The 15,711-nt window shown below is 41.8% G+C and overlaps 1 protein-coding gene across 3 annotated transcripts in view; it reads right to left on the bottom strand.

Annotated features, from left to right (window-relative positions):
* The window catches only part of CARD14 (caspase recruitment domain family member 14), a 159,233-nt gene that overhangs the window by 127,278 nt on the left and 16,244 nt on the right, over nucleotides 1–15,711 (bottom strand). For 2 of the 3 annotated variants that reach the window (XM_073608188.1, XM_073608192.1), the window contains exons 2-3: nucleotides 8,398–8,448; nucleotides 7,958–8,188 (exon numbers count right to left, since the gene is read on the bottom strand). In XM_073608188.1, the coding sequence (XP_073464289.1) occupies nucleotides 7,958–8,168 (211 nt within the window). In that variant the 5' untranslated portion in view covers nucleotides 8,169–8,188; nucleotides 8,398–8,448. Of the gene's footprint in view, nucleotides 1–7,957; nucleotides 8,189–8,397; nucleotides 8,449–8,533; nucleotides 8,610–15,711 lie in introns of those variants that run through there. The other variant, XM_073608191.1, reaches the window with a different exon arrangement.

The raw sequence follows: 15,711 nt of genomic DNA, 5'->3' as shown, positions 1-15,711 counted from the left end.
CTATACATTGCCAAACCAGGATCGGTCCTTGCTTGGTCCATTCCCCTCTCCTGTGGGATTCTGTAAAATTCTTTGATTTCCCCTCATCTCCCTTTACTTCGTCTCATGCATTGCCCGTTATTCCCACTGGGGTGCGACAATCCCCAACAGTTCTCTTGGTGGACTGCTAATGGTTTTGCCGATATCCATTCTCTGTTCACCCCTATTAGGATTGTGATGTTTGATGCTCTACGTTCTTCCCATAATATCCCCCTGCTAGAACATTACAGTTATCTACAGTTGTGGCACTTCCTTCAGCAGCTTATAAAATCCCACCCTACCCTGTACACCTTAACCCCTTTTGAAAGCCTTTGTAGAGCTCATCCTCAATCCTCAGGCTTGATCTCATTGATTTACTCATCAATAATTCCCTTTAAAAAGCCACTGTTACGACCTTATACTCTTCAGTGGGAGGCAGAGTTGGGGAGACAGCTGGAACTGGAGGACTGTCAGATAATGACTATATCATAAAATGTTCTTGTCCTAGAAAATGCATATAAGATACTTTACAGGTGGTATTATACACCGGCCAGGTTGGCTCGTTTTATCCCAGCCTACTCTCCTCTGTGCTTCCGAGGATGCTCCCAGGAGGGCAATATGGCACACATTTGGTGGACATGTCCAAAGGTATGCAGGTTATGGGTCACAATCTATACTATTCTCCATAACTTTTTCCATAGTGGTCTCAAAAGGGACCCCTATGAAGCTCTTCTATGCAAACAGATTGCAGAATTGCTTCACCCAGAGTGCCAAGAGCAAGGAAGTCACCTGCACTTAGTTTTGAAGCAGTTAAAAACTGAATGAATGATATCATGGTAAATTAAAAATTGACAGCTATCCTTTTAGACATGCACAATACATTTCTGCGGGTTTGGCAACCGTGGGTTGCTTATTCTCAATCCTCTTGATTTGATAATACGCTACTCTTGATTTATTGGATTCCCGGTCCCCGCCCCATGGACTACCTCACTCCTTTCTCCTTTCCTATTTTCTTACTTTTCCTGACCCTTTTCTTTCTGGGATGAAGGGTTACACTGCTAGCCTTCTAGCATTATTATAAACTAAACACTGTTATATACAAATTCAATGATTATAGATGGGTTTGTGGCAGGCTGCATTCATTTATGGCGTGGACACTTTTGCTTTTTACCTCATATAGTGTTTCCCAGTGTCATGTTTTGTGTATCCATGTTTGTAATTGCATCAGTTGTGGTTTTATCATCATGCCTTTCCTACTTGCTTTTTAACTTTTGTAAAAAATGTACTATTCAACATACAGGCAGGAACCCAATGGCAAGCAGCTTCCCTGGAAGACCCAATTGTTACCAGAGTACTCCAGTTCCAGGATGACCCTTGGTACTTGGATCCCTCCAGCTGTTTACCTGGGTTTCCAGAGTTACCCTGAACTTCACTGAGAGGGACACTGCCTAGGAGGATAATCACAAGTAGCTGTTTGTGTTCTGAACTGTTTTACTGATATAGTGATTCTCAGCTAGACATTCTCTGTTGTTATAGAGACTATGCTATGTAGCTACGTGTTACTGTGATGAAGTTGAACACAAAACATTCCTCCTCCACCAGTTTATCAATCTCCATTCTCACATCTAAGCTCATTCCCAATAAAAAATTATTTAAGTGAAAGAATTCTTCCCAAGTCCAACATGTTTCACCGCCTAACTCTGAACCATTTATAGGTTCTCTATTTCCTTCATTGGCTAGGATGTATATTTGCATCATTACATCATGACACAATTGCGTCATGATGCATATTAATGTCTAATGTCCCTACGTCACGTATGTGATTACATTGCACTATACGGCGTGACATCATTACATTTTTTGCATGATTGACATCCATATGCTCCATAGGAAACCTACATGATACTTTGACGCCCTCTTGAGATTTCACAAATTGATAGGGTAGCGCTAAAAAAATTAAAAATATAAATAACACTCATATACGTATATAAAATTCTTAAAATGCAGTCTAAGACGTAATAGTCCACATTCAGAAGGATACATCTTCAATGAAGTAAGAAAAGAGCAGAAAAGGAGAATGGATAGACAAATTTCCTCAGCTGTGCCCGTTGTGCTCAAAAAGACATCTCAGCTTTGTGCATCCATGTTAGGGCCTCCACCCATCACAGACAGTACAAGCCGCTCACCTCACTACATGGACCATCTGAATTAACAGATAGGTCAAATGAGCCTTCCCATAACGGGTGTAACGGATGATAGATGCCTCCACAGGGATCCAACAGCAACAGGACCACACCACTCCAAATCGCCAACTGGATCTCACAATCAATGGGGACAGGATAAGATCGTTGCACCATGTAAAATCAATTAAAAGTGCATAGTTCTCTCTGTGTGGCTTAATGCATTTTATTAAATAAAAAGTTACTTACAAATAGAGTACTAATGACCTAGTGCTTGGTGTTAGAGCATTCAGTTTAGCGTCTCAGCAAGACGATGAGTGAATGGTGGCTGCAGATGACGTAACAGAGTCCTCCCGTGATCTCTTGAGATTACTTACATATCTAAAACCACTTTACCTCTTTTACAATTTATCTCAATTTCCCCCTATGTTTTTCCCACATATAACGAGGGATAGGCTTGTCCTTTTTTAGGGTAATGTCCCCAGAATGTTCTAAAATTCTCCTTTTCAGTAGTCTTATAGTCCTTCCCACATATAAAATGATTACATGGGCAGTTGGCCATATAGATCAAGATCGGGATGAGCTGCAGTTCAGAAAGGTTTTAATTACTATCCTTTCTTTGCTTTTGGGGTTTTTAAAATCCTTCTCATTACGCATGTATTTACACACTTTACAATGACCCCATTTATGCGATCCCTTTGATAGGTCAGGTAGCCAGTTCCCCCTTTGTAAATTCCTCTTTTTGTTTGAATTTTTCCCAGATGACTATGCATTAGTCTATCCTATATGTTTTTCCCCTTCCATAAACAATCACTGATCTTTACTGTCTTTTCAAATCATTATCTTTAGCTCCATGGCTTTATAAGTATTGGCACATGCCGGAGCTAACACATGAGCGGGAGCTAGCGTCAGGAGAAGAACTGGAGGAAGAACCGGCAGAGGAAGAAGACGGGAAGAAGACAGCGGAGAGAGACGAACCAGAGGAAGAACCAGCAGAGAATGAAGACATCTTCGGAGAGAGAAGAACCGGAGGGAGAAGACACGCTGGAGCTACTTTAATAAAGAACTTTGTCAAAAATCTGTGTACTGTATTTGTTTATTTTTGATGCTTTTTTGGGGTAAATGGGTAGGTACCCCATACTCATTCACATAGGGTGGTGGGACAGAATCTGGGGGCCCCCTTGTTAAATGGGGCTTCCAGATTCCGATAAGTCCCCCACCCGCAGACCCCCACAACCACCGCCCAGGCTTGTCGTGAAGAGGCCCTTGTCCCCATGTTGAAGGCATGAGGCCTGGTATGGATCAGGAAGGGGGGGCGCTCGCTCCCCCCCCCCCTTTCCTGACCTGCCAGGCTGCGTGCTCTGGAAAGGGTCTGGTATGGATTTTTGAGGGGAACACCCTGCCAAAATTTAAAAAAAAAACAGCATGGGGGTTTCCCTTAACCACTTTAAGACCAGCCTCGTTTTGGATTTTAGGTGTTTACATGTTTAAAACAGGTTTTTCTGCTAGAAAATTACTTAGAACCCCCAAACATTATATATGGTTTTTCTTCTAACACCCTAGAGAATACAATGGCGGTCATTGCAATACTTTTTTTTGCACCGTATTTGCGCAGCGGTCTTATAAGCGCACTTTTTTTGGAAAAAATTCACTTTTTTGAATAAAAAAATAAAACAACAGTAAAGTTATCCCAATTTTTTTTTATATTGTGAAATATAATGTTACGCCAAGTAAATTGATACCCAACATGTCATGCTTGAAAATTGCGCCCGCTCGTGGAATAGCGTCAAACTTTTACCCTCAAAAATCTCCATAGGCGACGTTTAAAAAATTCTACAGGTTGCATATTTTGCGCTACAAAGGAGGTCTAGGGCTAGAATTATTGCTCTCGCTCTACCGGTCGTGGCGATACCTCACATGTGTGGTTTGACCACCGTTTTCATATGCGGGCGCTACTCGCGTATGCGTTCGTTTCTGCGCGCGAGCTCGTCGGGACAGGGGAGTTTTAAAATTTTATTTTTTTATTTTTATTATTTATTTTACAATATTTTATTTATTTTTACACTGTTTAAAAAAAAAAAAATGTGTCACTTTTATTTCTATTACAAGGAATGTAAACATCCCTTGTAATAGAAAAAAGCATGGCAGGACCTCTTAAATATGAGATCTGGGGTCAAAAAGAACTTAGATCTCATATTTACACTAAAATGCAATAAAAAAAAAAAAAAAGTCATTTAGAAAAATGACATTTGAAAAAATATGCCTTTAAGAGGCGTGGACAGAAGTGACATTTTGACGTCGCTTCCGCCCAGCAGTGTCATAGAGACGAGTGAGCGCCATCTTGGCCTCACTCGTCTCCAGACACACAACGGCACAGGACGCGATCGCCTCCGCCGCTACCGACGGCTCCAGTAAGCGGCGGAGGGCACCGGATCGCGGCGGGAGGGGGGGCCCCTCTCCCGTCACCGATAAAAGTGATCTCGCGGCGAATCCGCCGCAGGGACCACTTTTATCTGAAAGCCGGCCGCCGCACGAAAATGGGGATACCGGGGTTATGGCAGCTAGCTGCTGCCATAACAACGATATACCCCTTCAAACTTAGGACGTACATCGTCGTGCGGTGGTCGGGAAGTGGTTAAAATCAATACTAGATGGAGGAGTCTGGTATGGTCTTGGGGGGACCCCACGCCATTTTTTCCCCAAAATTTTGGCATTAGGTTTCTCCATAGATCCATACCAGACCCAAAGGGCCTGGTATGGAATTGGGGGAGAACCGCACGTTGTTTTTTTTTTTTCATTTTGGCGTAGGGTTCCCCTTCAAGATCCTCAGAGCACAAGTCACATGTCTAAGTCAGATCAGTTAAGATGATGATCCGGGTTTGATGTGAATTCAATGATATTCAATGGTCTGAAGTCGGACCAAAGTAGTGCAGGAACCTTTTTCAAAGTCGGACCGACTTGTGTTGGACCAGTTAAGATGGCTCTCATAGGAAACCATTCATTTATACACGTCATGCGACATGTGCTCCCAAAGTCGGAGTGTATTCCGCACCAGTGTGAACCAGGACTCAGAGAGCAATTTCGTCTTGCTCTTGTCATGAATTGTCCCACTGGTATACCTTTTTTCAATGATACTGGATGATGACCCCGTGTAGAAAAGTATTTGTTGAGCCAAGCCAATAGGGGAGGTGTATTCACTTTTTCTGAAAATACAATTCTTTTCTCCCATCATCAAAGGTGGGTGCACACTAGGTACCCATTTCCTGTACCCTTTTATTCTTGATACATTGTCTCATTGAATAAAAAATTGTTATGTTTTAACACAAAATAATGCAGTAAAACAGTAGTTTAAAAAAAAGCCAGAGTGTTTCTGGAAATAGATACCTTTTTTCAACAGAAAATATTTACAAGCCTCCAGATGTAATTTATGATCTATTTTTGTATACAAAGCTTCCACGTCCAGGCTTGCCAGTAATGTCTCCTCCCCTATTGGCAGGTTGCTCAACCATTTAACACAATCTTTGGAGTCTTCATTATACAATGGTAATCTTTTAACATGTGATTTTAAGACCATATCCACATACATGGTAATATTATCTGTTAAATTACAATTTCTAGAAACAATCAGTTGTCCTGGGGGTGGTTCCTTGTTTTTATGCATCTTCAGGAGTGTATAAAAGGTGACAATAGTGGGAATTACATACAGTAGTTCTCCCAAGTACTGTAATAATTACAAACAGATCATTATATATTTCTCTTTATCCATTATCACCAAGTATCCTCCCATATCCACTGGCTTCATCAACGTTCTCATTCTGCTCTAACTCTTGTAGTGCTCTTTTCTCTTTTGACATCAGTTTTGACTTGGGACCTATGCCTTTACTATCATATTCCTTTTGCAATTCTAATCTTACCATCTTTATGAATAACTGTATGTTGGGGTATCCTGCAAAAGGAGGTGTGGTCTTGCTTCTACATTTCAAATTACTGAAGGGGGCCTAATAATTCAGGATTTTGGCCTTCCGCTTCCCATTCTGGAACTCCAGAAGTCTTACCTTTGAAATCTATTAAGTTGTTAAATTATTTTCACTTCCTCCACTATTCTTTGCATACTCTTTTCTTCAAGGCTAGTTTTTTTGCAAAAAGGTTTAAGTCTTTGACCCAATCAAGCAGGGCAAAATACGGCATGAGTATGAATGTCAGACCTTTTTACACAATCTTTATATAATGATTACTATTACTAAGGATTACTGATGATAGATTTATAATCCTCATTTTATCTTCCTCATTCTCTCTTGGGGTGCTTATTCTCATGACCGGGGGCAGCACAGTAGTTGAGCGGTTAGCACTTCCACCTAGTAGCACTAGGACCTTCAGTTCCAATCCCAAGCATGACACTACCTGCCCAGAGTTTGCAAGTTCTCCCTGTTCCTGCATGGGTTTCCTCCGGGTACTCTGGTTTCCTCCCACACTCCAAAGGCAGTGATAAGTTAATTGGCTCCTGTCTAAATTCGCCCAAGTGTGTGTATGTATGAATGTGAAATAGAGACCTTAGACGGTAAGCTTCTTGAGGGCAGGGACCGATATATAATAAATATATATAGCGCTGCGTACATTTTGTAAATACCTATGAAAATAAATAAATGGTCTTTTTAGATACCATTCCCATCATCTCTACTAGGGGCACATCCCTCTGCCCTGCCTCATACCCATATAACACCATCTGTCTCTGCTCCTCAGATCTCTTTGAGGAATTTGTACTGTTTGAGGTTCTCATTTTTCTGAAAAAAACCTTCCCTTGATACATTATATGTGTTCAGTGGAGGATCCCTTCTTTAGTTGCCTATTGATGACATGCCACCTCTCATACCATGACTTCTCCTTCTACCACTCCCTCTTTTTTAATTCCCAAATTTCTGGAATGCATTTATCCCCTGTTCATTACTTTCTTCACCACTAGAGATATAAACAGTACATACCCTGCTCTTGACCCACACTTCTTTTCAGAGCATGCAGAATTGGAAATTCAAAGGCTATTATACAGTCTATCAAAGCGTAGTTCCAGCCTCTTTTGTGTTTATTATAATATAATTTTAATAAACACACACTCACCTGTCCCACCATCCAGCGATGTGGTCTCCCAAGCCCTCAGTTCTCTTCCTCGCCTCTCTTTGGCGCCGGCATCACAAGTGTGGGCACCTGGCTGTGGCAGCTAGAGGCTTCACAGCCGGCTATGCACTGTGCACGCGCAAGTTGCGATTCTCAAAAGAATGTTGCCCAAAGCATCACACTGCCTCTGCCGGCTTGCCTTCTTCCCATACTGAATTTCTTCTCCATGTAAGTGACATCTAGGGACATCTTCTCTGGTAACAACCATTCTAAGAAGAATTTCCTCTCCATCTAAAGAGATTTCCTCCAACAACTCCCTGTCACATCACCAGGACAGGAATTGGGGGGAAATCTCTCCAATGAGACAAGGATGAAAATAAAGAAATAAACTGATGGGTCTCAAAAGTAGAATTAAAAGGCAAAACTTTTTTTCCCTTTTTTTGTATAGAGTATGGGAGGCGTTTAACCCCTGTCTGGTTTTTGATATCTGTGCCCAATTGGGAAGTTATCCCTTCCCAATGGGGCACAGTACCCAGCCATCCTGTCAGTGTTCATAAGTTATGGATGATCAGTGTATAATACTATAATCAAATGCCATTAGACATGCTATGTACAACAAGCAATTTGATTTCACTAGTAGTCAGACTCACCCAGCCTCATAGCCCTGGTTGAAAACTTGGCACAGTGCAGGACCTCCTCCTCATCCATGGCATCTAACACTTTGGTTTGTCTCAGGTACGGAGTGAGACGTTCCGGAGATAGTTTTTGCACAATTTTACACCTGTGCTTCTCAATCATTTCCCAAAGCTCCTCTTCCTCCAGGTCTGTCACCTCCGGGTCAGCCTTCCACTGTGCTGACATATTTGTCTATGATGTATGACCTGAATAAAGAATTGAGACCTGTACTTATTGTTCTATTTCAGCACCTGAAATCAATTCCGAGAAAGAAGTAAAGGCTAAAGTTCAGCCACAATTTCTTTACTTCCTTGTTAGTGCACAATTAATAAAAAGCACATTACATAAGACATATTAGTATCATAAAAAATGAAAAAAAATATTGATAACAGAATAAAAATAATTAAGAACTTACCTCAAAATAAATCCATATATCTGTATCAATATGTACTGAAAAGTATCAGCTCTAAAGAGAAACAAGAAATGCATATGAGTAGAAGTTGTTTTACACATCCTGTATATCCACTCTTCGTTACATTTATGTCACATACATAGATACGTAGGTAAATACGTGAACTGGAATTTCACCCCCAGGGTTGTGTAATTTTCCAACCTGTTAAAACAAAAATATATATATTCTACTTTCGCTAGAGCACAAAGTTCACCCTTCAGGAAGGATATCTTTGCAGCTGAAAGGATTGCATAACCATATACTGATTATATCAAGACTTTCCAGAAATAGCTTTACTTAAAAAGACATTGAACTCAAAAATGTAATATTGAGCAGCTTAACAAACCTTAACTTCAGTGGCGGCTGGTGGTTTTTTTTGGGTAAACAATCACCCCCCCCTCTCTGTTTTCCAGTCGGTCCAACGCTTACCCCATTGTGGCGGGTGGCAGGCAGAGCGGTGCAATGGCTCGGCTCCAAGTCCTCTCCTCCATGGCAGCTTCTAGCTCCTCCTCCTCCTAGGTGTCCAATAGGATCGCCTATCCTTTCAGCCAATCGGGTGGCCGGTGTCAAAACCCGCTTCCTGATTGGCCAGGGGGAGGATCAGTGTTACAACAGCGAATGTTCATTCGCTGTTGTAACACACCTGGGTGGGCTGAGAGCGCACTCTCTGCGACCTGAGCCCACCCTATATTGAAGCCTATTAGAGCCTCTAATCTGTGCTTCAAAAAAACAGCCTACCCATTGGAATTCATGCGCTGATGTCCTGAAAGGGGCCGGACGCCTGTATAGTGGAGGCGGCGATGGACAGGGGGGTGGCGCCTGTGCGCCCTTAATGGACGGGCCACTCCTGCTCAAGGTAGCATTAAACCCAAAAGCAAACATTTATTGCAGCTTAACAATTCTTAGATGTGATGTCTGCATTTGTTTTTCTTTCTTAGTCTGTATTTCCTTTATTTTCATCTGGTGACCCAACCAGTAAGTCTCAACAAGCTTGCAGATGTAGCAGTTAGAGGGTTGAGAGAAACCATTTACCACTGGCAGGGGTGCTTACAATAATCAGCTTTTATTTATTCATGTAAAATCTTTATCCCCCCAAGAAAAACCTTGCTTGTAACTGCAGTGTGAGCTGGAGTTTGGTTCCAGTCTGTTAGTAAATTTAAATCTGCTGGTACATCTAACACTCCCCCTTCCCCAGACTGACAATGCTGCTGTCCAAAGGTGCCCCCTGTACTCCCTCATCCAGAGTGGGGGCGCTCCTATACAGAAGGTATGCCAGATCACCAGGTGAAAACAGAGTGAAAAAGCCTAATGCCGCATATACACGATAGGAATTTCCATCAGAAAAAACTTGGATGGTTTTTCCGACGGAATTCCACTCAAGCTTGCCTTGCATACACACGGTCACACAAAAGTTCTCTGAACTTTCGACCGTCAAGAACACGGTGACGTACAACACTACGACGAGCTGAGAAAATGAAGTTCAATTCTCCCGAACATGGGTCGAATTGTTTCCGAGCATGTGTGATTTTTTGCGTGTCTGAATTGCATACAGACGGGAACATTTCCCGACCGAAAAATACAGAACCTGCTCTCAATCTTTTGCTGGCTGGAATTCCGCCAGCAAAGGACCGATGGAGCATACACACGGTCACATTTTCCGTCAAGAAGCTCACATCGGAGATTTGCTGGCGGCATTTCCGATCGTGTGTTCGCGGCATTAGGCTCCATTCACACTAGTGTTTTTCATAAGCTCAAAAAAAGCTGGAAAAAATGCTGGATGAAAAAATGCTAATAATAGCATTTTTGTGCCAGCTTCTAGTAGCATTTTGAAGCATTTAGAAGCATTAGCATTTTATTAATGTTTTTGCAGTACAAGAAGAAAAAAAAAAGCACAAAAAAGCTGTTAGTAGCATTTAGAAGCAGTTAGGAGCATTCAGCATTTTTTTCTGCTAGAAAAACGCTCCAAGAAACTCTACAAAAACATTTTTTTTTCTGCTCCTAGATGCTGAAGCTCAAAAAATGGTAATAACCTAAAGTAGTGTGCACGGACACATAGGATAACACTATTTAACTTTTGGGAGCAGAAAAAAAAATGCTAATAACAGCTTCTAGGAGCTTAAAAAACTAGAGTGCATGGAGCCCTAGGCCTCTTTTGCACACGATACTCCTGTTTGAGCATCTAATTTTCAGGCTTTTTTTTTTTTTTTTTTTTTTTTTTTTTTATGTATTTGCGCATATTTTTATATAAAATAACCAAATCAGCATTTTTAGTCAGTAAATTACTCCTATATACGCACATTTGCACGCAATTTCATGTCAATGAACGCATTGCACGCATTGTCAATGAACAAATCACTGCGAATTTGCGTGCAAATGTGCGTATATAGGAGTAATTTACTTTTTTTTACTGAAGAATACACGCCGCTTGTTTACACGCCTGTGTGCATAGGCACATTACAATGAATGGGCTGTATTTTAGCTCAGTAAAAAAATAAGCTGTAAGGAGCATTTTCAAGCTGCAACATTTAGGAGCAGAAAAAAAATGTTTTTGTGGCGTTTTTGGGAGCATTTTCAGACAGAAAAAAAAACGCTAAACGCTCCTAAATGCTTCTAAACTCCATCTAAAGCTTTTTCAGTAGTTGCAGAAAATTTTTTTTTTTTCTTTGTGGATAAAGGTTTTACATAGATAAACAAAAGCTGATCATTGTAAGCACCCCTGTCAGTGGTAAATGGTTTGTCTCAAACTTCTAACTGCCACTTTTGCTTGACAGTTTGATCTGTTATAGAAAGTTAAAAAAATAACAGATTGACTGGCTAGATCAGCAGGTGAAAATACAAGAAAAAAGCTTAACTAGGTCCACTCGGCCTATAGAAAAATGAAGGCCAAATGGGACATTCACTGTTCCGGGTGGATGCCTCCCCCCAGTGGACACAGCAGATGACTTATCAGTGTACCAGCCGCTGCTAGTACCAAGTGATCGATGTGGTCAATCACAGCAGATCACATGACAATTGTACACAATAGATGGCTTTCATTCAAGCAAACCATTGTATACTTTTGTGTTGATCACTGTGATTGGTCACAGTGATCACATGGTACAGACAGGATCAATAATAGCCCATCTGTATCATGTTATTAGCCCAGGCCAATCATAGCTAAACCCAATAGTAAACACTGAATGAATCAATTTTATTCAGTAAAAATGGTTGCTTATAACAGTGAAATTTACTGTTATAAGTAATCATAATGTGTAATTATTATTATTTTTTTTCATACTGTCACCAGTCAGTGTCCCTGATCACTGCCACAACAGTTATATGATGACATTGCACTGCTGTGGTGACAGTATGTAAAAACACAAAAATTTGAATTTATTATTTTTTTAATTTCTTAATTTTCCAAATAAAATGTGACAAAACATGACAACTTCAAAAAACTTGTCATGCTCTTACTAAATACCTTGGACTGTCTACTTTCCAAAAAAGGGTAATTTGGGGGAAATTTGTACTGTCCTCTGTCCTGGAGTTTTCGGGTCTCAAGGAATGAGGATTGATAACATTTTCAGATATACAGTATCTCAGAAAAGTGAGTACACCCCTCATATTTTTGTAAATATTTTATTATATCTTTTCATGTGACAACACTGAAGAAATGACACTTTGCTACAATGTAAAGTAGTGAGTGTACAGCTTGTATAAGTGTAAAATTTGCTGTCCCCTCAAAATAACTCAACACACAGCCATTAATGTCTAAACCGCTGGCAACAAAAGTGAGTACACCCCTAAGTAAAAATGTCCAAATTGGGCCCAAAGTGTCAATATTTTGTGTGACCACCATTATTTTCCAGCACTGCCTTAACTCTCTTGGGCATGGAGTTCACCAGAACTTCACAGGTTGTCACTGGAGTCCTCTTCCACTCCTCCATGTCGACATCACTGAGCTGGTGGATTAGAGACCTTGTGCTCCTCCACCCAGAGGCGTATCTAGTGAAAATGGCGCCTATGGCAAGCACTGAAACTGCACCCCTGTCAAAACATTTAAACTCATCTTTCAGATAACCTAAAGGGGGTGTCGTTAGAGTCTGAGATGAAAGAAGGAGAAGGGAAAGAAAGAAGGATAGAAGGACTGCAGGCCCAGATCCTAGACCACAATAGTATTCTAGAAAGTTTAATAATCAGCAGATAAAGATACTCCAAACACCATCCCCCTAGGCAGATCCCATCAGATACAAGAGATGGTTAGAGAATGTGCAGAAATGGTGCAGGAGACAGATACTGCAGACATGGTGCAGGAGACAGTCAGATACTGCAGACATGATACAAGAGATCAGAGACTGCAGTTATTGTCTTACTAACAGTCCATTTGCCAAGCACCATAAATGGTTAAAAAGTCTGTGAAGATCCAAGCCTGACTAGTCTAAATTCTGAAAGGCAATATAAAAACAAACAAATCATGCAGAGCACACTGGACTTTGGTACCAAGAGCTCTTTAGAAACAGCTGCAAATCATAATGAACACGGTCACACTTTTGGGTCTTCCAGAAGTCTAATTATATATCAGTGTTTTCACCTGTCCTGTGTACAGTGTAAAAAAGAAGAGCAAGGGGAATCATTTCCTAACCAGTGTGAGCATTGGCTGATCTGCATATAGGACAGGCGAGCTGCTGCTTAGACATCTGTGTGTGAGAGAGAGAGAGACTCAGCACTCCTCCATCCTCTTTAGGTGTCACATAAACAATGGAAGCCCCTCCTTGTATCAGCTCTATAATGAGCTCCCACCTTCTCCAGCCATCACATTATCTAGCAGAGCTCCATCCCTGTCCTCACCTCTATGATCTTCCTCCTTCCTACAGTCAGCCTGTACTGCTCACCCTTTCTTCTGCTTGATGGTGTCCTTCAGTGCAGCCCAGGATACAGCGTCCCCCCTCCTCCTGGGCACAGTGCTGATGCTCCCAGAGAGCGTTCTCCAGATAATAGACACATCAAGGCTGAGGGAACCAGCAGCATGCAGCAGGTGGTGGCCATCTTTCATGTCATGTGATGGCAGTCAGCTGACACCTGTGATGGCGGAGCCTTCTTTATCCAGGGCACTGATTGACTAGGACACTGTGCAGCCCCTGCTATCTTTTCAGCTAGTAGCTGGCTGTTAGCTTAGCATACTGTGTGGGCGGTGCCAGGTGATGACAAGCCGGAGCAGTTCATCTTTTTTAGGGGGGGGGGATCAGACAACTCGGCCCAGTCCATCCTTGCCTGGGACAAAAACAATTTTTAGGGAAACTACCCAGGATGGCCACAGCCCAGAAATATCCTAGCAAAATCTTGACTGTTGGCAGGTATGCCCTGGAAAGTGCCTTGCTGCCCAGCCACTCACCAGCGCCCCCTTCAGGTGGCGCCCATGGCACTTGCCATATCTGCCATACCCTAGATACGCCACTGCCTCCACCTTCCATTTGAGGATGCCACACAGATGTTCAATAGGGTTTAGGTCTGGAGACATGCTTGGCCAGTCCATCACCTTTACCCTCAGCTTCTTTAGCAAGGCAGTGGTCATCTTGGAGGTGTGTTTGGGGTCATTACCATGTTAAAATACTGCCCTGCGGCCCAGTCTCTGAAGGGAGGCAATCTTGCTCTGCTTCAATATGTCACAGTACATGTTGGCATTCATGATTCCCTCAATGAACTGTAGCTCCCCAGTGTCGGCAGCACTCATGCAGCCCCAGACCATGACACTCCCACCACCATGCTTGTCTGTAGGCAAGACACACTTGTCTTTGTACTCCTCACCTGGTTTTCGCCACACACGATTGACATCATCTGAACCAAATAAGTTTATCTTGGTCTCATTAGACCACAGGACATGGTTCCTGTAATCCATGTCCTTAGTCTGCTTATCTTCAGCAAACTGTTTGCAGACTTTCTTGTGAATCATCTTTAGAAGAGGCTTCCTTCTGGGATGACAGCCATGCAAACCAATTTGATGCAGTGTGCAGAGTACTGACAGGCTGACCCCCCACCTCTTCAACCTCTGCAGCAATGCTGGCAGCACTCATACATCTATTTATCAAAGACAACCTCTGGATATGACGCTGAGCACGTGCACTCAACTTCTTTGATTGACCATGATGAGGCCTGTTCTGAGTGGAACCTGTCCTGTTAAACCGCTGTATGGTCTTGGCCACTGTGCTGCAGCTCAGTTTCAGGGTCTTGGCAATATTCTTATAGCCTAAGCCATCTTTATGTAAAGCAACAATTATATTTTTCAGATCCTCAGAGTTCTTTGCCATGTTCTTAGGTGCCATGTTGAACTTCCAGTGACCAGTATGAGAGAGTGAGAGCGATAACACCAAATTTAACACACCCGGTCCCTATTCACACCTGAGACCTTGTAACACTAACGAGGAGGGAAGATGGCTAATTGGGCCCAATTTGGACATTTTTACTTAGGGGTGTACTCACTTTTGTTTCCAGTGGTTTAGACATTAATGTCTGCGTGTTAAGTTATTTTGAGGGGACAGCAAATATACACTGTTATGCCGCGTAGACACGGCCGGACTTCCCGACAGAAAAAGTCCGATGGGAGCTTTCGGTCGGACATTCCGACCATGTGTATGCCCCATCTGACTTTTTCTGTCGGCATTTCCGACAGACTCAGATGTAGAATATGTTCTAAATCTTTCTGTCAGAAATGCCGACTGAGTTTAGCCCACTGGCAAGTCCGGCTGTGTGTATGCGGCATTATACGAGCTGTACACTCACTACTTTACATTGTAGCAAAGTGTCATTTCTTCAGTGTTGTCACATGAAAAGATAAAATAAAATATTTACAAAAATGTGAGGGGTGTACTCACTTTTGTGAGATACTGTATACCATAGTTTGTGGACTCTATAACTTTCACGCAGACTAAATAATATACACTGATTTGGGTTATTTTTACCAAAGAAATGGAGCAGAATACAGTTTTGCCCTAATGCATTTTAGAGAAACAAAGAAAAATGCGGGGTTTTTTTGAAAAATTTTAATCTTTTTTCATTTATTTAGTAAGAGATAAAACACCCAGTGGTGATTAAATACCACCAAATTAACTCTATTTGTGTGAAAAAATAAAAAATTCATTTGGGTACAGTGTTGCATGACCATGCAAATGTCATTCAAAGTGTGACAGTGCTAAAAGCTGGAAATTGGTCTGGGCAGGAAGGGGGTGAAAGTGCCTGGTATTGAAGTGGTCAAAAAAGAAAATGACAGCATATCTAAGAATTTAGTTTTTGGGGTAATACTTC

The sequence above is a fragment of the Aquarana catesbeiana genome, linkage group LG12 (assembly GCF_042186555.1).
Source record: "Aquarana catesbeiana isolate 2022-GZ linkage group LG12, ASM4218655v1, whole genome shotgun sequence".
NCBI classification, from domain to species: domain Eukaryota; kingdom Metazoa; phylum Chordata; class Amphibia; order Anura; family Ranidae; genus Aquarana; species Aquarana catesbeiana.
This window is presented reverse-complemented; position numbering and strand designations above follow the sequence as displayed.